Genomic DNA, 20,851 nt, shown 5'->3' on the forward strand with positions numbered 1-20,851 from the left:
TTATGTCATTTTGACTCACCTATTAGAATGAAAGGCAAGGGTTTTTTTTTTTTTTGCAACTGACTGTATTGCTCCAAAAAATAAAAATTCAAGAATCGCAGATAAAAAATAACAATCTTGATCTTATTCCATCACATGTAAAACCTAAATCAGTCAACATGAATTGTGCACCTGAGATTTAAAACACTGAATGTCTACTATGCACAAGGCACTTTACAAACATCTTAATCTCCCTAACAATGCTCTAAGGAAGGTATTATTTATCCCTATCTTGCAACCAAGAAAACTAAGAAGACTCATTTAGTAAGGCTTGCCCAAGGTCATCAACAGCTAATGGCAAAACTAGGATTCTAATCCAAGTCTGCTTGATCCTCACATTTATGCACCATCCACAAATGGAGAGAAACATCTTCACTCAGGTTTTAATTTAAACTACATCTACGAGGAGAGTGAAATTTAAAAAAATTATAACATCCAAATGACTCCAGAACCTATGTAGCATTTTCAGAATGGAAAGGACTCTCTTAACCCAGGCTTTAAACTTCATTGACCAGCAACGAGTATTTTTTTTTAATTAGAACATCCTAATACCTTAACGATATGTTTTTAGTTTAAGAGGGAAAGAAATAACCCAAACAAAATCTCAGAGACCAGTATGCAAATGAAATTAGGATCATAGCTCATCTCTTTAAAAATTCTTGGCTATTAAATCGATACACTTTGAGTGGAATAGTGAACACGCTAGTCAATTACAATACACATTTACTTCAGAAAGGTCTAATTAAATCAGAAAGATTACAACACTTAAGAACCTGGGGATGGGAGAAGAGTGATAGGAAAAAAAGAGAAGGTTAAAAACAAACACTATAATCCTCTGCTTTAAACAAAATAAAGCATGTTCCTGATTTCCACACTAATGCTGAAAACACAAGCATTGAGAATCTAATTTTCTCAAAACTAATATTTAGCCACAAGGCACTTATCTGGTAAATATTACTTCAGTTCATTCATTTACTTCTCCATTTAATAAACATCATCTATTACCTACCAGTTAAGGATGCTGAAAAACTAAGTCAGAAAAATAGAAACAGTCAACAGAAAAAAGTAATTCAGCTCACTTACATTTTAAAAACTGTTGATTTTCTATGCATCAATACATTCATAATACTCTAAATCACGTACCTCAAACATAAAATGAACGAATTTTCCTAAAAACTGCAGGTCAGTACTTTGAAACCCATTTTAGTGAAAAAAAAATAGATGTAGTAATTGTTCCTATCTTTAGACTACTGTACACAGAGTTACTACTTCTGTGTACACAGTATTTTTCACTTCCAAACCTTACCTTTGAAAAGAAATGCAGAGATCATAAATGTTTTTCTCCAAATACTGCTTATACAATGAGTTTCAAGAATATAGTACCCAACATTATCAATCTAACTATAAATCATCATTGAGCATGAAAAGATCACCATTGCTACCTGCATTTCTAGGGACTAGAGAATGTGGCCTACCGAAGCATAAAAATAAAAATCCCATTAGTGCCTGGGCTCACTATGCACCTGAAATAAATAAACCTCTTTAGAATACAAACTTCTCACCTGTATAATCCAGATCAATCATATTGATTGTCAATGTTATAATAACAGATCAGATATAAGCTGAGCCAGATATCAAAATATTGCACAGAAACATTCGGTGTATGCTTCAGCACAAGAATACTAACCACCCCCGGAAAATGAACCCTCCACCCAAAAAAGGACCTCCCTCCACCTCATTGATTATGCATAAAACATTAGGCCACCTCTATACTGTTTAATATATTAACATAAATAGAGCACGTGACCGCTCAAGTGTCAAATCCTTAGTAGGTGATTATGGATTTTGGCCTTGGTTACCTTTAAAGTTCTTGATCACTAACTTCTTAGCAGAGCCAGGCTTGCTGTTAGCAAAGCTAGAAGTGGTGGCAGAAGATTTGGCTAGGCCGTTTGCGTGATGCACCGAAGCCACAGAAGAGATTAATATACTCTTATTTTTAAGTTGCTGCTGCTGAGATGTTGCAGCAGTTGGTGAAGATGAGGAGGAAGAAGAGGAGGATTCCTCAGCCATCTTCGCATCAAACCCTACAAACTCCAGGGTGTCTTCAAAACGCAGCTTCTTCTGTATCGGTACGTGGCTGGAAGCAGCCACTGAAACCCCCAGGCAGAAGGACGAGGTTGAAGGGGATGCCGAATCCCTGGGTTGTAAAGGAGGAGTGGAGGAAGAGGAAGAGGCGGAATCAAAGTCTTCTCTCTCGTTACTACTGTTACTGCCGCTACTGCTGCTGCTGTTTAACTTTCTCTTCTTGGCAGAGGTGGGCGGAGTGGTGCTGGTATTACCATCAGTGGCAGATCTGACCTCCTGAGCAGCAGCAGCAGCTGAGGGATTGGGGGAAGAAAAACCTGTTGGAAACATGAAAATAGCGGGGTCAACAGGCAGAGGAGCATCAAAAACCTACGTTTATATGCCTGCGTGCGTGTAGGAGAGAAGGTGGCAATGCTAGAGGGGGAAGGGAAGAAAGAGAGGAGAAACACAGAGGACGAGAAGGAAAGTGAAGGGGGGGCTACACCGGGGGAATGGGAGGGTTTGGGAAGGCGGATAGGCTGACACCAGGAGTGAGCAGAACGAGGGGGGAGAGCGAATGAGGAGGCAGACAGGTAAACGGCTGTGCCGTCCCCCTCCCCTGCTTTTCGGTCTCTCTCCCCCCTCTCTGCAGGAGCGACTCAGAGAGTCTGTGAGGCTGCAGCTCCTCCTCCTTTTCTCCCTCTCTCTGGGAGGGGAGATGCCGTGGTTGGGGGGAGGGGGAAGGGAGAGGGGGAGAGAACCAGGGCTTGTTATTGTCAATAGCACAAGAGGCTAAAGATGGCGCCACTTCCGGTCACGCGGCGGCGAAGGAGGGGCAGCGTCGGTCCTCCGAAGTGGGGGGTGGAGAGAAACACTGCGGGCGCCCGGGGGGCGGGGGAGCTGACTCCTGGGAAGGCGGCGGGAAAGCGGCGACTAAGGCGCCCAAGACACTCGTGCTCCTTCCTCGCTCTCGCTGTCCTTCCCCCTCCCTCTTCCGCTCCCCTTCCCGGGCAGCACTGTCCTTCCCTGGCCCGCCGGTAACTCCCACCCCCTCCTTAACGGTCCCGCGGGGAGCTTCGCGCTGCAGCGCCCTTACCGGAAGTGACTGGGCAGACACTTTTCATAGCGCCCAGATCCCGAAGCCCCCAGGTCCGCAGGACTTGAGTGGGGGGGGTTGGGGAGGGAGAAAAGGGGGGGGGGGAGAAGTGGAAAGGGAGGAGGGGGCGGGCTTTCGAGACACCTCCCGAGCTCCTGATTGGGGCTTTCTGAAGGCGAGGCGGGTCGGGTCGGGGGAAGGTGGCGGGAGAAGCAGCGGGAAGAAGCCTGAAGGGGAGGGAAGGTGATGACGGCGAGGGGCGGGGTGAGCTAGCTGGGAAAAAAGAGGAGGAGGAAGAGAGGAAGGGAGGGAGTAAAAAGTTAGGGAACCGAGAATGGAAACTTTGAAAGAGATAAAGGAATAAGGAGGGGTTGTAAGGCAAGGGGAGTAACCCGAAATGGAGGAAAACATAATCATGGCATTATGCCTGGTGCTAAGCAGAAATGTCATGTTAAAATAGAAAAGAAAAAGAAAAAGATCTTAAGATACAAAGAAAATGAGTTTTTGCTTTGATTGAGCTATAAATTATGTCAAAGACACCCCTGATCCAATATGAATAGGGCCTGAGTTTTGATACCTTTCTCAGTAATGTAGCTGCAAATCTTTTTACCTTCCTAACAGGAGCATTTTCTAAGATGGCTGGCCAGAGTTACGGGTGCATTCTAAGGCCCAAGAAACAGGAAGGTAACTAACACCTCCCCCCAACACACACACACACACACACACACACACACTTCCCAGTACCAAGCCCAACCCTGATCTCCGTCATCAATCCAGCAATTTACAGGGTAAACATAGCCACTTTTACCAAATCTCAGTTCATCCTGGAAGAACACATTTTAGGAGAATGACATTGGCAAAAATCAATGTTTTCTACCAATGTATTACACAAGCTCAAATTTCAAAATGGATAACTCATAAGAACAAACCTCTAAATTTGGTTAAGTTAGCAACAAGAAACCTTGTAAATTTCCTGCCTAAATTTAACCCGAGGGCATGGGGGGGCAGCACAATGTCAAATAAAACTAGATCTGCCAACCTGTTGATCATTCTAACTGCAGAAACATTAAACAGGCATATACTGAAAGAGTTTATGCCACACACTATACCCAGGTCCCTGCCATTGAGAAGCCAGTAAGGGAAGACAGTTTCAAAACTAATTTCTGTAACAGTTCTGTAACAGATGTACAAAGTGCTCTGGAAACAGATGAATCAAAAGATTTGGAGGAATTATGGAATAGTCAGTTTCACAGAGGAATTGTTTATGCTGGGTCCCAAAGTGGGAATTGCCAAAAAGACAAGAGGGGAGAATGTGAAAGGCATTCTGGGCAGTGGAAATGGGCAAAGCAGGGAGTTGTGTAATGGTCTGGCCTGTTCATGGAAACACTGAAAGTGTAGCGAAGCTAGAAAGTAAGATGTCTAGTTGGAAGTAAGGAAAATGAAGCTCAAGAGTGCCTGGGTAGGGGCCAGAGCAGGTTGCCCAAAATGTAACAATAGCATACTGGTTATTTTGAATCGAAGCTACTTAGGAAGCAACTGGTGCAAGGACAGGAAGACCCCCTGCTGTCCCACTGAAATAAAGAAACAAATTCCCCATAAGAAAAATATCCTCCCTGTACTATGATATTAAAAAAAATTCTTATCACCAGAGACAGAGACTTTAATGCTGAGAAAGCTGCAGAAATATTTTTCTAATTTACCTCAGTCTAAATTTTGCTTAGAATTCCCTACTAATTAAAGCTCCCAAACACCTGTTTTCTTTATCCTGTCAATTCCTCACAAATTTGTTGTCTCATTGTCTAAAATGTATAGAAACTGCCTGTGTTAGTCATTTCTTGAGGTCTCAATTTTATTATTAGGCCTCTGTGCCCACGTAATAAAACTTTGGTTTTTCCCTCCTATTAATCTATCTCATGTAAATTTAATTCTTAATCCAGATGGAAGACCTTGAAGGGTAGAGGAAGAATGTTTCCTTCCCTCCTCTGGCACACAAAGCCAAAAATCTGGTCTACCCTGTACCCTAGGGTAGATAGCAAGGAAAGGAGGGAACAGGCTGGGCTAGTAAAAGCAGGGGAGTAACAGGATGGTGGGTGGTGTAAAAGCAGTTTCTATTGTATAGTTTGTGATAGACACATCAGAACTCTAAGAATAAATCCATTTTCTAGCTGTTTATACAAGCCCACTTTTTATTCATTTATTTTTAAAGTTTTAGGTCTTCAAAAGTCCTTGGTTAAAATGCAAATCCTCCTAGAGGCGCCTGGGTGGCTCAGTGGGTTGAGCCTCTGCCTTCAGCTCAAGTCCTGATCTCAGGGCCCTGGTATTATGATCTCAGGACTCTGGGATTATTACCTCAGGACCCTGGGATTGAGCCCCAAGTGGGGCTCTCTGCTCAGCCGGGAGCCTGCTCCCCCTCCCCAGTCTGCCCTTTCTGCCTGCTTGTGATCTCTGTCTGTCAAATAAATAAATAAAATCTTTAAAAAAAATACAAATTCTCCTAGAAAGAGGTACCACCTTGAGCCACTACCAGCTTTGTGCTGTTTGGTGACAATTGGCTGAGAGCAAGGCTCTGATGGACTTAAGCCCTAGGGCCACAGAGAACTGTGTTAGACACTGAAAAAGGGGGAAGATGGACTACTATGTGTTTTGAATATACCATTTTGTTCTTGCTGCCTAAAATGAGACTGTCACTCTTATCCTAAAACATTAAATCCTCCTTTGTCGTGTCTCATATTTCACACAATGCTGAATAACTGTAAATGCAGAGTAGATACTTATCGAATTGAGTATCTCTTTGAACGAGACTAAAAATAATGCCATGTCTTTACAGGGGAGGATTAACTGGCTAATTTTCCAGATTTAATGAACAGGGTTGTTCTAATTTGTATAGTTATACTCCTTGGAAGAGTGTATGGCTGGGCCTGCTGATAATGGCTCAAATTGATACTTTTTCTAGAAGGATTGGCAATTTAACCAAAGACTTCTCAAGACTAAAAAAAATGAGGCCTGTTCTAATTCATGTAATGATATTTCTTAAAGGATATATAAAAGTACTAGATATTTTTAAAATTACAAATATTACTATAGCTGAAAGGGAATGGACAGAAAACTGCTTTTGCCATTCAAAGATAAACTTTCATACTAACATAAAGTATAGTTGAGAGTTAATATTCAACTACATTCTAATAATAATAATATCTCCCAATCCAACATGATTATCTAAGGCCTTCAGTCTTCCAAGTTATATGTTGTCTCTAAAAGCACAGATCCTTGGCTCTTAAGTGCTAGCTCACTTTGAATAACCTGGTAGTCTAACTTATTATTTAAGTTTTCCATGAAATATCCTTAAATGAGTTTTGTGGAAAAAATATTTTTCTTTTTTATCTTGGCGACTAATAGTAATCTTCTTTTGATATCCTAACAACCTTATTTTATTTTGTGCCAGGTCACAAAATATTTAGCATGTCTCACATATTTAGCACATCTTAATATGGATATGTAATTTTCATAATGATTTTTTAAATTTAACATTTAGATTTTGTGGCACAAACCAACTTAGATATGACTATATGATGTGTGAGGGCCAGACCTTTGTGCCTTCTTGGACCCTTGGACCAATTTAAAAAGAAGTAAAACCTTCCATGTTTCTTTGTAAAACATCTTGTAAATCAAGAATAAAATAATTGGGCTAATTAAAACAGAAGCATATATATTCTATACACCTAAACATTTGTCAACCAACGTCAAACAAATTCTCAACATTAAAATACATTTCTCAAGGTTGAACTCACTGAAACCACAATAATCAAGACATGCTATGTAGGACACCATACAATTATGGCCATTATCAGACTAAACCAGATTGGGCACTTAACACATATTCCATATATAGAAACTTTCATCTTGTGAGTTCAACTCATACCTTAGAAACATTAATTAAACTTTACAGTGCTGCCAGATGAAGTATAGTTATTATTGGTATTCTTTTAATCAAGCAAATAAAATATGTAGCTATTTATAAAGGTAAATATACACATACAGGAAGAAATACAAAGACAGGACTAATTTTTCTTATGTCCATTCCCCTATTTCAGCAGTCATGTCTCTAAAAAAGAATTTGACCTGTTTCCTTCTTTTGATCACGGGGATTCCCCGAGGTGCTTGATTCTGAGTCTTCAGACATCTCGGAGCAGGGGCTTGTCAATGGACACAGAAGCCTTGCTATCCACAGATGGGATTTTCCTTAGAAATAGGAGACACTGCTTGCTTAGAATACTAAAAATGTTTCTCCAGCAAGCATTGTTTAGGGATGTGTCTAGAAAACACAGCTGGTGGGTGAAAGGTAGTCCATGCTCCCTATCTGTCTTTCTGAAGGACCATCTCTGAAGCAGGGAAAGACAGAAAAGGCAAAGCAAGCTGCGGTGAGGGAGCCAGTGTGACGTCATAATGAGGGCTTTGTGATGCTATCAACAGCAGGGGTGGCTAGGGGTGGTTAGGGGATGACTGAGGTCAGAGCTTAAGCAAAGATGATCCAGCTACACAAGGTGAATTCACCTTTTGCCCATCGTAGAATTTAAAGCAAGGAACTTGATAACAAATGCTAAACCCATGGTGCGCAGTACAATGTAAATAAATAACACAGATGTCATATTTTTAACAAAATCATTTATCTTCTACATAAAATATCAACTGACAACTTACTGACTTGGGTACATCAAACATTTGAAGACTTAGCCCCTTAGTTCAGAGACTTTACCTATAGTCATAACTGGGAACCATCTGGAAAGCAGATTTAAGGACTAACAGTTAGGGCCAGGCAGTTTTCCTTGGAGGTTTGGGGTGGAAGACTAGATCAGCCACAGATTACTTCCTTTGGTGCTGCCTAGCACTTGCTTATTGTGGAGTAGTTGGGCCTATTTTTAACCTTCCCTTCACTTTATCAATGACTCTCACAGTCCCTCCCACCGTGCTTTAAGATTTGATCTTCCAATGGCATTTTGCTTTTCTTTTTCGCAAGAGCAAGGCCATTTTAGGCTTAAATCAGTGGTTCCCAGCTCCTCTGAGTAAGGGCCTCAACTATCACTTTCTTTTTTTAAAAAGATTTTATTTATTTATTAGACAGAGATACAGTGAGAGAGGGAACACAAGTAAGGGGAGTGTGAGAGGAAGAAGCAGGCTTCCCGCCAAGCAGGGAGCCCGATGTGGGGCTCCATCCCAGGACCCTGGGATCACGATGGGACTGAAGGCAGACACTTAACAGCTGAGCCACCCAGGTGCCCCTCGATTATCATTATTTCTAAGAAGTTCCCAGGGTGAACTACATACCTCCAAGACTGAGACCCTAGCCGTAGGTGAACTAAGATCCGTCATGATTTGAATGAGGCTGATAAGCCCACGTACCCTTTAATGCCAGAAATTTCACAATTATTTATTCATTCCTTTTGATAAAAATAGTCTCCTCCTCCCAGACTCCTTTTTTTTGAAATACAAATGAGTCAGGGAGGCTCAGTTCCTGACCCTTTAAGGTGAATGCTCCTTGAACAAAGGATAATACAAAAGTCCTAAGTGCCCGGAGGTAAACAGAACTTGGACTAGGCCTTACGATGGGGGTTGTGAGGGGTAAAGTTACCATCAAGGGAGGTAAGATTTCTGAGAGTACATTTTGCTGACCTCACAGTATTGCCTGGGGCCAATCCTGCTTTGTGATGACTGCATATTTAAGATCTAGTCAAGTTTATCTCAGCTGCCAAAAGCTTATTCAAAGAAATTTAAATATTTTTTATAAGCAAAACAATTACCAGACATTGGGGATGTAGATTTGATGCTATCTATAAATGCCCAACTCTTATTTATTCACCATATGGATGTTTCTATTGCCAAGTGCTCTGTTTTTCCTGATTCCATTAAATGTCCTTTATTCCCACCAATAGCATTATTTTTCTTGCCAATTCATTTGGTCATTCAACAAAAATGTATTGAGCAACTACTCTGGGCAAGGCATGGTGCTAGATGTCATAAGGGAATACAGAACTAATACAAAATTCCATTTGTGGTTGATTTTACAGTTTTTCAAAGCACTTTCACACACAATCTTATTTTATCCTCATAACCACAGTGAGATAGGTCAGGTGCCATCCCCATTTTACAGATGAGAAACAGGCTCAGGGAAGGAGGTTCAAATGACTTGCCAAAAACAAAAAGCACGCAGACTTAAACCAAACTCACTTCTTCTCTAAATCCAAATATGGCACTCCCCATAATTTCCAGTTTAGTAACAAGACATGCCATAAAATTGTCTCAAGTAATAGTCAAGTTAGGAAAAGACATTCAGAGCCCCACTCACCAGGAGAGAAAAAAAAAAGGAGGAATAAAAAATTACTCCTTTACTGAGATGACCCAAATCATAATGCCCAATAGGAGACCAAGATTGGATTCAGTTCAGGCAGGACCCAGCATCAAGCAATGAACATTCAAGGAGACAGTAGCAATTTGCTCTAGAGAATCAGAATCAGTCCATTCTTTGGCTGGACGCTCAGCCAATGGCTGATCTTCACCAGAGGTAGAAACCAGCTCCCTCTATTAGCCAAATCCCGACAAACACTGAACAAGCCTTGCCTGAGGACCCGTTTTGACCCACTCATTGAGTATACACAGACAACCCTTGCCCTCAAACAGTTCTCAATTGGCCTAGTGGGTGAGGCAGAAAATTAGAGGACAGACTGATAAAAGCTGCTACAGGAACACAGGAACACCTGCACAGCCTAGGAAGGTGGGGTGGGGTAGGGTAGAGAAAAAGTGGGGGTGGGGAGTTATAAAATTGCTTCCAGAGAAAATAATAGCTTCCAGAGAAAGTAATTCAATTTAAATCTGTGAGGGTAAGTGGGAATTAACCAGGCAAGAAGAGTGGGAGGGGGCAGGGGGCACAAAGAAGGAAAACAGGGTGCGGGTTTAAATCCTGAAGGTGAGGGGCGCCTCGGTGGGTCAGTGGGTTAAAGCCTCTGCCTTCGGCTCAGGCCATGATTTCTGGGTCCTGGGATCGAGCCCCACATCGGGCTCTCTGCTCAGCAGGGAGCCTGCTTCCTCCTCTCTCTCTGCCTGCCTCTCTGCCTACTTGAGATCTCTGTCAAATAAATAAACAAAATCTTAAAAAAAAAGTTAAAAAAAATAAATAAATCCTGAAGGTGAGAAAGACCAAGACATATGCAGGATCTGCAAGGAAACTAGTTCTCAGGGAATAGTTTGTCTTAACTGAAACCCATGGAGTGTTAAGGAGGGAAATCAAGGCAGCATCCCAGTCTCAAACTGGTATAATAATGCTTAGGCCTCTTAGTACCAGGCCTTCCTCCTATCCCATACTTGCCGTTGGAGCTGTGGCTACTGATGATAATTCTTGCTTTGAGCCACACTGGTTCAGGAGTTGGAGGTTGGGGGGAGAGTGTGCATGGGGACAGATAAGCATGGGAAATAGGGTAATGAGAAAGAAATGAGATGCACATGTGACCACAATACTGGACAATGCTACCAGAATTCAGATGAACTAGAGCAGAATTTGAGAAAGGACAGTCAGTGGAATGAACCCAGTCAGCTGCCTATTTGATAAAGAAAGTTTTATTGGAGGGGCTTCTGGGTGGCATAGTCTGTTTGGCATCTGACTCTTGGTTTCAGCTCAGATCTGATCTCAGGGTCGAGAGACTGATCCCCGCATCGGGCTCTATGCTCAGTATGGAGTCTGCTTAAGTTTCTCTCCCTCTCCCTCTGCCCTTCACCACTTCACCCTTTCTCTCTCTCACTCACTGAAATAATGAAATCTTTTTTTTTAAATTAAGTTTTATTGGAATACTGACATACTCATTCATCTACATATTTTTTGTGGCTGCTTTTGTGCTAAAACAACAGAGTTCGGTAGTTGGGACAGACCATAGGGCCAGCAAGAGCCTAAAATATTTCCTGTCCAGTCCTTTACAGAAAAAAGAAATGCTGACCTTTGCCCTCGAATATACTAAGTGCTAATAATAGATATATGGAGACTGTATAGTGGTGGCACAACACACTAAGGATTTTCTGTTCCTAGCCTGTATCACCTTTGATACAGACCTCAGAAAACAGCAAGAGAGTATTCTTTGATAGAATGACTAAATAAATTGGGGTATAGTCACACAATGAAATACTACACAACATTGAAAAATTAATTACAGGGGCACCTGGGTGGCTCAGTGGGTTGAAGCCTCTGCCTTCAGCTAGGGTCATGATCCCAGGGAACTGGGATTGAGCCCCGCATCGGGCTCTCTGCTAGGCGGGGAGCCTGCTTCCCTTCCTCTCTCTCTGCCTCTCTCTCTGCCTACTTGTGATCTCTCTGTCAAATAAATAAAATCTTTAAAAAAATTAATTACAGCTATGTGCATAAATCACAAAAATAATTACAAGAAAAAAGCAATAATTACAGAATATATGCAGTTGATAACTTCTTGTAAAGCTCCAAAATAAGGGGTAGAAAATATGGTAAAACTGTAAGTTTTACCATATTTGGTAATTTGGTACCATATTTGGTAAAATGTGGTAAAATTATATTTTACCATATAAAAATATGGTAAAACCTTAAAATATAGAAGGGAAAAAATAAACACAAAATCCAGGATAGGGGATTGCTCTGGGGTAAGCAAGGGGGAGAATTTAGGTAGATTCAAAAGCATTGGTAATATTTCTAGTTCTTAGGTTGACGGTGGGTTCATGGGTGTTTGTTTTCTTATTATGCTCCATAAATTACATGTTACATATGTTCTTCTGTATGTATTAAAATTATATAATAACATTTTTTATTTTTATTATTTTTTTTTAAGTAGGCTCCACATGGGGCTTGAACTCATGACTGTGAGATCGAGATCTGGGCTGAGATCAAGAGTCAGACATCTAACCGACTGAGACCCAGGTGCCCCATAATAAGTTTGTTTAAAGTGTAGGCACCAGAATGCCTGTCTGGCGTAATCCGTAGAGAATGCGACTCTGTGAGTTCAAGCCTCATGTTGGGCATAGAGATCCACTGAGCAACCCAGGTGTCCCAAAAAGGCAGTTTAAAAATAATAATAATAATAAAGTATAAAGACCAAGTGGTGACTTGTTGAACGCTAGAGCATAGCAGTTTGGAGAAAGAATAGCTTGCAGAGATGGCACATGACAACTGGGATTGATTTTTGGAATATTTAGGCATTTCTCATGGATTCCATTGGGAACCTGGTGGAATCCCCATGCAACCTGGTGAAAGAACAGACTTTCCATGGTCCGCAAGATGGGGACTTAAAGAGTTATTGTAATTGTTTATTAATTATACGGATCTGAACTTAGTTTGTAGTATCGGGATGGCAAGATCTGGAAACCTATGGGTTACTTGGAAAAGGGAACAGTGTGTACAAACGTATGGATCTATGAGAAAAATCATGGCCCATTTAAGCAAATGCAGGTATTACCACACTGTGACACTGATGTGCAGTAGGCTTTGATGGAGGGATGGTGAGAGATGAAGACAAAGAGGCAGGCAGAGTTCAGATATACATTACATGCCATGCTCCAGAGTTTGGATTTGATCCAGTATGTCATGGGTAACCACTGAAGGGCTTCAAGCAGGGAAGGAAATAATATGATCAGCTGTACATTTAGAGATGTCCAGGTCTCAGGGTGCCTGGGTAGCTCAGATGGTTAAGCATCTGCCTTTGGCTCAGGTCATGATCCCCAGGTCCTGGGATCAAGCCCCACCCTGGGCTGCCAGCTCAGTGGTGAGTCTGCTTCTCCCTCTCCCTCTGCCTCTTTCCCTCTTTGTGAGATGTCCAGGTCTCAAGAACCTTTAACCACAAAATAAGGTGATACCTCCCCTTTCTGTTCCCTAACTAAACCCATTCCCTAAAGCTAACTTCAGTTAATAGTTTGCTAATTAAAGTCTTTATCTTAGGGTGCCTGGGTGGCTCGGTCGTTAAGGGTCTGCCTTTGGCTCAGGTCATGATCCCAGCGTCCTGGGATCAAGCCCTGTATTGAGCTGGGTGTCGAGCCCGGCGTCGAGCCCCGCCGAGTCAAGCACCAAGTCATGCTCCCCGCTCATCGGGAAGCCTGCTTCTCCCTCTACCATTTGCCCTGTTTGTGTTCTCTCTCTCTGTCAAATAAGTAAATAAAAATCTTTTTAAAATAAAATCTTTTTCTTTTAAAAAATATTTTATTTATCTATTTAAGAGAGAGAGAGCCCAAGCAGGTGTAGGGGCAAAGGGAGAGGAAGAAACAGACTCTGCTGAGCAGGGAGCCCAACGTGGGGCTCAATCCCAGGACCCTGGGATCATGACCTGAGTTGAAGGCAGACATTTAACTGAGCCACCTAGGTGCCCCTAAAGTCTTTTTTGATACATTTAGCAACATACTGCTTTAAAAAAATAGATCATACTTATATGAATTGTTCTGTGACTTTATTTTGTTTACTATTATATCAAGGACATCTTTCCTTGTCAGTATACATAAATCTGCCTTACCACTCTTAAGGGCAGCATAGTATACTATATATGAATACACATACTCCTATCACTTACAAAAATCTAGCTATCGCTTTATTGTTTCTTTTCTCCCTTACTGGATTGACTTAATTTCCTTTTTACCTTTTTTTCAACTATTAGTAGTTGCAAACTTCTACACACTAAATTCTATTATTGGTTATCTTTCAGTTTTGTTAACTTATACAATTCACTTACAAACACGTTCCTGTAAAAAAGATATATAGAAGGGGCACCTGGGTGGCTGAGTGGATTAAAGCCTCTGCCTTCAGCTCAGGTTGTGATCCCGGGGTCCTGGGATCGAGCCCCGCATTGGGCTCTCTGCTCAGCGGTGAACCTGCTTCCCCCCTCTCACTCTGCCTGCCTCTCTGCCTATTTGTGATCTCTCTCTGTCAAATAAATAAATAATTTTTAAAAAAGATATATAGAAGAATATACAATAAAAATTCCCTTCATTGTTAGATTTGGTGCATAGCATTCCTCAGCATTTGTGTACATATATTTGTATATATACAAATAGGGAGCTTTGGTATTTTTTAATGGTATCATTACTATACATTTGGCTCTACAATTTGCTTTTTAAACTTAATATACTTTGGAGATCTTTCCATGACAGTACATAGAAATCTCACTCTCTTTAAGGGCTGCAAACTATTTCATAGTAAAGACATACCATTCTTATTTAACCACTCTCTTATTTTTGGATATTTGGTTATTTCCAGTTTTTTTCCACTACAAATACACAGCAATGAACATCCTGTAATATAAATCTTTATGCACGTGGAAAAGTATTTCTGAGGATATATTTGAAGTAGAACCAAGGGAAATTTTGATAGATTGCCATCTTACTTTTCAGAAATGTAGTACATACACTCTCACCTTCAGAATGACTGCTGATTGCCCACACCATCAGCAACACTAAACATTATCAAACTTCCAGGTTTTTTGCCAAAATAAACATGAATTCATTCTCACTGTAAAACAACCATGACAAAGCAGAAATGCTCTCTTTACCACCATCCTCTCTCCAGAAATTTATTTCCACCTTGCTATTAATTTTTCATATGAATGGTTTCATTGTGCTTGATTTTCTTTTTTTTTTTTTTTTAAGTTGGGCTCCACGTGGAGCACAAGGCAGGGCAGTAACTCAGGAGCTTGAGATCAAGACTTGAGCTGAGATCAAGTCAGAGGCTTAACTGACTGAGCCACCCAGGTGTCCCAATTCTTTTTTTTTTTTTTTATTAAGTAAGCTCTATGCCCAAAGTGGGACTGGAACTCACTACCTGAGATCAAGAGCTTAGTGCTCTACAGACTGAACTAGCCAGGCACTCCTTCTTAGATGTATTCTTAACAATTATTTGTATTTAACTCTGTATTTCACTTTTACTAGTTCATTTACTCACCATTATCTTCTGAGATGGCTGCATCTTCATTCGCATTCCCCGATTCTGAGGACTGTGACATAGTCTGTCTGTGAAAGGCTACATTAAAAAACAGAATTCATGTTTACAGCAGTCCACTCCCATATCTGATCAGTTTTCTGGATTCATTGACTCTGGCTTCTCAATCAATTGCATCCTATTTGTTTCATAACTTCAAGAAAATCCTACAATTTTGGCCAGCTAATCACACCCTTACCTATTATCCCTTATGGTTACAGCTCTAATATTTAGTTTTCTTTTTTTAAAAGATTTTTTTATTTATTTGACAGATCACAAGTAGGCAGAGAGGCAGGCAGAGAAAGACAGGAGGAAGCAGGCTCCCTGCTGAGCAGAGAGCCCGATGCGGGACTTGATCCTAGGACCCTGAGATCATGACCTGAGCCGAAGGCAAAGGCTTTAACCACTGAGCTACCCAGGCGCCCCTAGTTTTCTAATTTCATTTAGTGCTAACTTAGGGGAAAAAAAGCACAATTATTCAGGCTAACATCTTAAATTGGAAATCCGCCATGCCCTCTTAAATTACTATGGCTGGTGCCCCCCCCATTCACTGCCCACCCCCGTCCCACCCACGAGCGGCTTCAAGGCCAACGGACTCCCATCAGGGTGTCCTCCTGCTATTTCGGAGAGTCTCATTAATCTCACTGCAATCCGAACCAGGTCTCTATCTTCTATATTGGCCTCTTCATCGGGCTACAGAGCCACGGTTGTTGGGGTCCCCGCCCCATCATGGTCACCACCTGGGTGAGAATTTTCTCTCAGCGGGTAACCATGGCTCTAACATACTTTTCCTTAACTTCTCCATATCGCTAGTGAGTAAAGGCTGTAACTTCTGTGGCAACATACCTCCTTTAAATGTTGGGGAATAACGAAAAGAAGTACAGCATAATAACTTAAAATTGCCAAAGGCGAGCCTTGGCTTCGGGTCTCTTGGCTCGAAGACAGGATCTCAAGCCAGTAAACTCCTAAAGGATACCCTCTCTGCTTTCCACCATCTCTGAGGGGCTGTTTAACTCACCGTCCCAGGACCAAGAGGATTTGCTGTGGTTACCGCCGTTCCATCTATTATGATTGGAACCCGCCAGCTTGGAATATGTAGGACAATTGGCCACCAGCAGCCGTTAGTCAAGCTAGCAACTGGTGGGCTTTCTGGCTACGTTCTGCCCACCCAACCTGGAGTTCCGGTGTGTTTAACGGTTTTCAAGGAGGCTCATCCTTGATTGACAGCGGATCTGACCAATCCCTTCAGGGAAAACCCCACTCACGTAACAGGGGCCTAGTTGGCGCCAAAAGCGAAACCAGAAAACTCTCTATGTGTCTGGTAACTGATGCGTTTGTCAACGGATTGAGCCACCCAGGCTGCCCGCTGATATTGATACGTTTCTTAAAGTCCCGAGTTTCTCTGTCTTTAAAAATACCACTCAGGGAACATCAGTAGGTTGTTCTGTGCAAAACCTACAGTGACTGAAATCCTGACTCTCCGCTGTGTCGTCTCTGTCACCACGTGGGGGGTGGGGGGCAGAGGTGGGGGGAGGGGGCGTCAAGCTCCTCAGGTGGTCTCCCCTGAGGCGCGAGGGGTGGGGCAAGTGGGTAAGGATGGGAGCCTCATTACAAACCTGCAAGGGTGGACGCCTAGACTCCCCACTCTGCTCATTGCTGACGTGGGTGAGGGTGAAGCCATAGGTTTTTTTCCGTGGCATTTAGCTAAAGGAGATCTATCTAAAATTTTCTGTCTTGCCGGGTCACACCTTTCCTGGTCCTTTGTCTAGAAAAACCAAGGCCAGCCAGCCTCAGCCAGCCTCGGGCTCTTGATTTTGGGGTTGTGGGTTGGAGCCCCAGATTGGGTGTGGAGATTACTTAAAAACGAAGTTTAGGGGGCGCCTGAGTGGCTCAGTGGGTTAGGCCGCTGCCTTCGGCTCAGGTCATGATCCCAGGTCCTGGGTTTGAGCCCCACGTTGGGCTTTCTGCTCGGCAGGGAGCCTGCTTCCTCCTCTCTCTCTGCCTGCATCTCTGCTTACTTGTGATTTCTCTCTGTCAAATAAATAAATAAAATTAAAAAAAACAAAACAAAACAAAACAAAAAAACGAAGTTTAGGGGCGTCTGGGTGGCTCGGTGGGTTAGGGCCTCTGCCTTCGGCTCCGGTCATGATCCCAGAGTCCTGGGATCGAGCCCCGCGTCGGGCTCTCTCCTCTGCGGGGAGCCTGCTTCCCTTCCTCTCTCTCTGCCTGCCTCTCTGCCTACTTGCGATCTCTGTCTGTCCAATAAATAAATAAATAAATCTTTTTAAAAAATCTTTAAAAAAATGAAGTTTAAAAAAGAAGAAAAGAAAAAAAACAGAATTTTGTGGGGGCTTTATTTGTCTCTGCTGGTTGTTGTTTCACATATATCTTTTTCTACTCTTGTGAATGGAATAGGTTTTTTTCCTATCTCTATTTCTGTTATTGTTAAAATAAAGCTATTAGAATATAATAATAGAATGCTAATTATAAAATCTAGGTGGTGAGTATATTGGTATTCAAATTCTTTAAACTTTTCTGTACATTTGAAAATTTTTATAATAAATGATGGAAAATAAAACAAGAGGGAGTTGTTTTATAATACTTCAAAAAAAAAAAGAAAAAAACAAAAGCTATGGGATTCGGTATATTTACCTTACATACCACTTATATTAGTTAGGATTCTTGTTTGCAAGTGACAGAAACCCAAGTTGAATAAGCTTGAGGAAAATGGAGTTTATTGGCTTCTGTAACTGGGAAGGACAGGACAGATCTCAGTCACACCAGGATCCAGAGACTCAAATGGCCAGATTCTCAGTCATCTCTCCATCTCTCTTCTCTGCCTCTCTCTTCTGTGTATTGCCTCATTCTCTAAGACTCTTTCATGTTGTAGAGACATGGAAACCAACTGCTTTGGGGTCACATCCTTACAATTTAATATCCAAAGAAAAGAGAAAACTAGTTCTTTACCTCTGATTTGGATTATGACAAGGAAGGTGTTATATCTCTGGCCCAGGACACATGCCTACCCCATTGGAGCTGCCACTGTGTCTAGCACACTTTGATATTATGATTAACCCATCCTGGGTTAGGTACACAGCCAAGTGTGTGGAGGGTGAATGGGGCAAGGTACTATCATTACCTGTCCCACCAGGACTATACTGAAAGGACAGTGAAGGAGGAAGAGCTCTCTAAAGGAAGAGGAGTGCTATTACTAGAATCAGGGAAGAAAGAATGCTGGGCAAACCAAAACAGCAGATGTCCACTCTACAGACTTCTTAGTTTTAATAGTTTTTAAATTGCATTTCTTGGATTCTCAATGTATGTAACCTTATCATCTGTAAATAATTATTCTTTTTCTCTTTATTCCTTTTAGATTTATACAACTTGTTTCATTTTCTTGGTTTATTACATTTTAGAACCTTCAAAACACCATACAGGACGTCTGTACCTTATTCCTGAATCTGATGGGAGATAACTTGGTCATGATGCTTACACATGGCTACTTGATACTCTTTCCTATGTTTAGAAAGTTCTCTTCTATTCTATTGTATTTAGAATTTTTAACAAGATTTTATTTCTGTATTTGACAGAGAGATCATGAGAAGGGAGGAGGGGCAGAAGGAGAGGGAGAAGCAGACTCTCTGCTGACATGGGGTTCAATCCCGGGACCCCAGAATCATGACCTGAGCCAAAGGCAGATGCTTAACTGACTGAGCCACCCAGGCACCCCCTGTATTTAGAATTTTTATAAAGAATAGCTGCTGATTTTTATCTAATACCTTCTGGCCATCCATTGACAGACAAGACTACATAAAATAATTTTTTTTTTGTAAAAAGCAAAATACAGAAATCACCTGTAAACAGTAAGGGGGAAAAAACTGGAATGTAGACTCCACCTTCCATGAAACTAAGAGATAAGTATTACATAAAAGCATGACTTGTGAAAATGGGAAGTAGGTTGACAGGTTAACTGAATGATGCTAGCTAGCACTAGCAGAAAGCACTCGCAGTGTAGTATGGACTGTTCTAAGTGCTGCACATATGTTACTCCAGCAAAGAGGTTTATTATTTGTAGAAACTGAACCAGAGAGAGATCTGGATGCTCATGATAGAGCTGGTTCTGCTTGTGAAAGTTACCCAGGTTGGATAAGTGGGTAGGTTGTGGGGGCAGGCGAGGGAGGTGGCCCTCTAGCATGGTCAGTGGAAGCCTTGTCCCTAGTTCCTGGGGATGACTCCTGGAGAGGCCTAGTGGTGGCTGATGGTCTCTGAGGGCTGTTAGTGGCATTTGCGTTAAAGACCTCTCCTCCTGATGCTGAGGGTGGATCTGTCTCCAGAAAGAGGGCCTAGTCTTTAAAACCAGAGTTCCCTCAACTGCTGGAGGCATGATCTCTGGCTACTCCGCAATGTAGGATTTGCAAGGGCTTAGGGAAGTCAAAAACCCGTCTCTTGGAGCAGAGGGTGGTGGGGAGCAGAGGCTGCTGGCTCAGGAGGCCTACTTGAGCTTGAACTTGACCTCTCAGCCCTGTGGGGGTGGGTGGAATTGGGAGAAGCCCCAGAGGGTGGAGGCATTGTCTCTAGGCGATGTAATTGACATTAGCCGAGGCTACCATTTGCTGTACGCGGTTCTGCAGGATATGTCCTGCACAGGGTGCATATTTGAAGGTGTATGTGGGAGGAGGGTGAGAGGAGCCTGTAGTCTGCCAGCCTTGTGCCCTCATGCAGGAATGCCCCATCAGCAGAGAAAGGCAAGCTTTTTTACAATTGGCCTATCCAAAGGGGTGCCATTTTCTAATTAATTTATCCTGAGGGGGTACTTGTGTGTGTGTGTGTGCGCGCGCGCGCGCAATTTTTCTACTCTGAGGGTTCTGACTGCTAGCGGCCAGCTTGGCTCTCAGAAGCACTGATATGCAGATACTAGGTTTCTAAATCCTAATGGGCCTTAATTAGTAGTCCTGAGTAGCTTCAAGAGGCCGTTTCCCTTTGTCTCCCAGAGCAAGTCCTAGCCACTATCCTTGCCTCAGGCAAATTGACGTAAGAAAATTACTTTGGTCAGATTAGACTAAGAGGGCAGCCATGGGCCCTGGTAACTTCATCCCTATCTTCTCTGCCCCAAATCTTTTAAAAGGACCGAGAGTGGTGTAATTAAAGGAAAGTGTACCATCAACAGTTCAGAAATTGTGAAGAATCCCTTGAGGATAGAAATCAGATGTAGTCATATTGATGAGAGGAGGAGGAGCCCTGTCTAAAACATGCAAGAAAAAGCTGCTGGAGCAGATGCAGAGAAAATCAAATCTCAGAATGAATAGAAAAAGCGGTGGGAGGGGGGTGGTCCCTCCAGTCAACTAAGGACTTGCATTCAGAAAAGAAGGATCAGCTCGGCCCCTCTGTGACCAGCCCTGCCCCTGCATCCCTCCACTCATTCCGAAGCAAAAGCCTAAATTTTCACGCTGATGGGATCTATGTGCTTCCCAAACTTGGCTTCTGTGAGTATAGGATTCTAGAAAAAAAAAACAGAGCAGACCTTGGTGTGTATAATCTAGACTTTCACAAAATATACAAAGAGAGAGAAAGAGAGAAGCTCTTCTGGCCAGGAGAGAAATACCCTCAAGTCCTGCGGGGATTCAGGGGAACAGACAGACTTTCTATCACCTCAATACCCACCCACTTTAAGGTGAAGCCTCCGGGGGCGCCTG

The 20,851-nt window shown here is 42.3% G+C and overlaps 2 protein-coding genes across 2 annotated transcripts in view; one reads left to right on the forward strand and one right to left on the reverse strand.

The window, feature by feature from the left end:
• The window catches only part of LOC111157314 (cullin 4B), a 37,743-nt gene extending 34,474 nt beyond the window's left edge, over positions 1-3,269 (reverse strand). The window contains exons 1-2 of the mRNA XM_022518619.1: positions 3,200-3,269; positions 1,899-2,441 (exon numbers count right to left, since the gene is read on the reverse strand). Coding sequence (XP_022374327.1) covers positions 1,899-2,441; positions 3,200-3,227 — 571 coding nt within the window. The 5' untranslated portion in view covers positions 3,228-3,269. The remainder of the gene's footprint in view (positions 1-1,898; positions 2,442-3,199) is intronic.
• The window catches only part of LOC111157223 (MCTS1, re-initiation and release factor), a 110,689-nt gene that overhangs the window by 63,007 nt on the left and 26,831 nt on the right, over positions 1-20,851 (forward strand). The window contains exons 2-4 of the mRNA XM_022518514.1: positions 2,064-2,168; positions 3,118-3,252; positions 3,821-3,883. Coding sequence (XP_022374222.1) covers positions 2,064-2,168; positions 3,118-3,252; positions 3,821-3,883 — 303 coding nt within the window. The remainder of the gene's footprint in view (positions 1-2,063; positions 2,169-3,117; positions 3,253-3,820; positions 3,884-20,851) is intronic.

The sequence above is a fragment of the Enhydra lutris genome, unplaced genomic scaffold (assembly GCF_002288905.1).
Source record: "Enhydra lutris kenyoni isolate GAN:26980312 unplaced genomic scaffold, ASM228890v2 scaffoldscaffold53, whole genome shotgun sequence".
Lineage (NCBI taxonomy): Eukaryota > Metazoa > Chordata > Mammalia > Carnivora > Mustelidae > Enhydra > Enhydra lutris.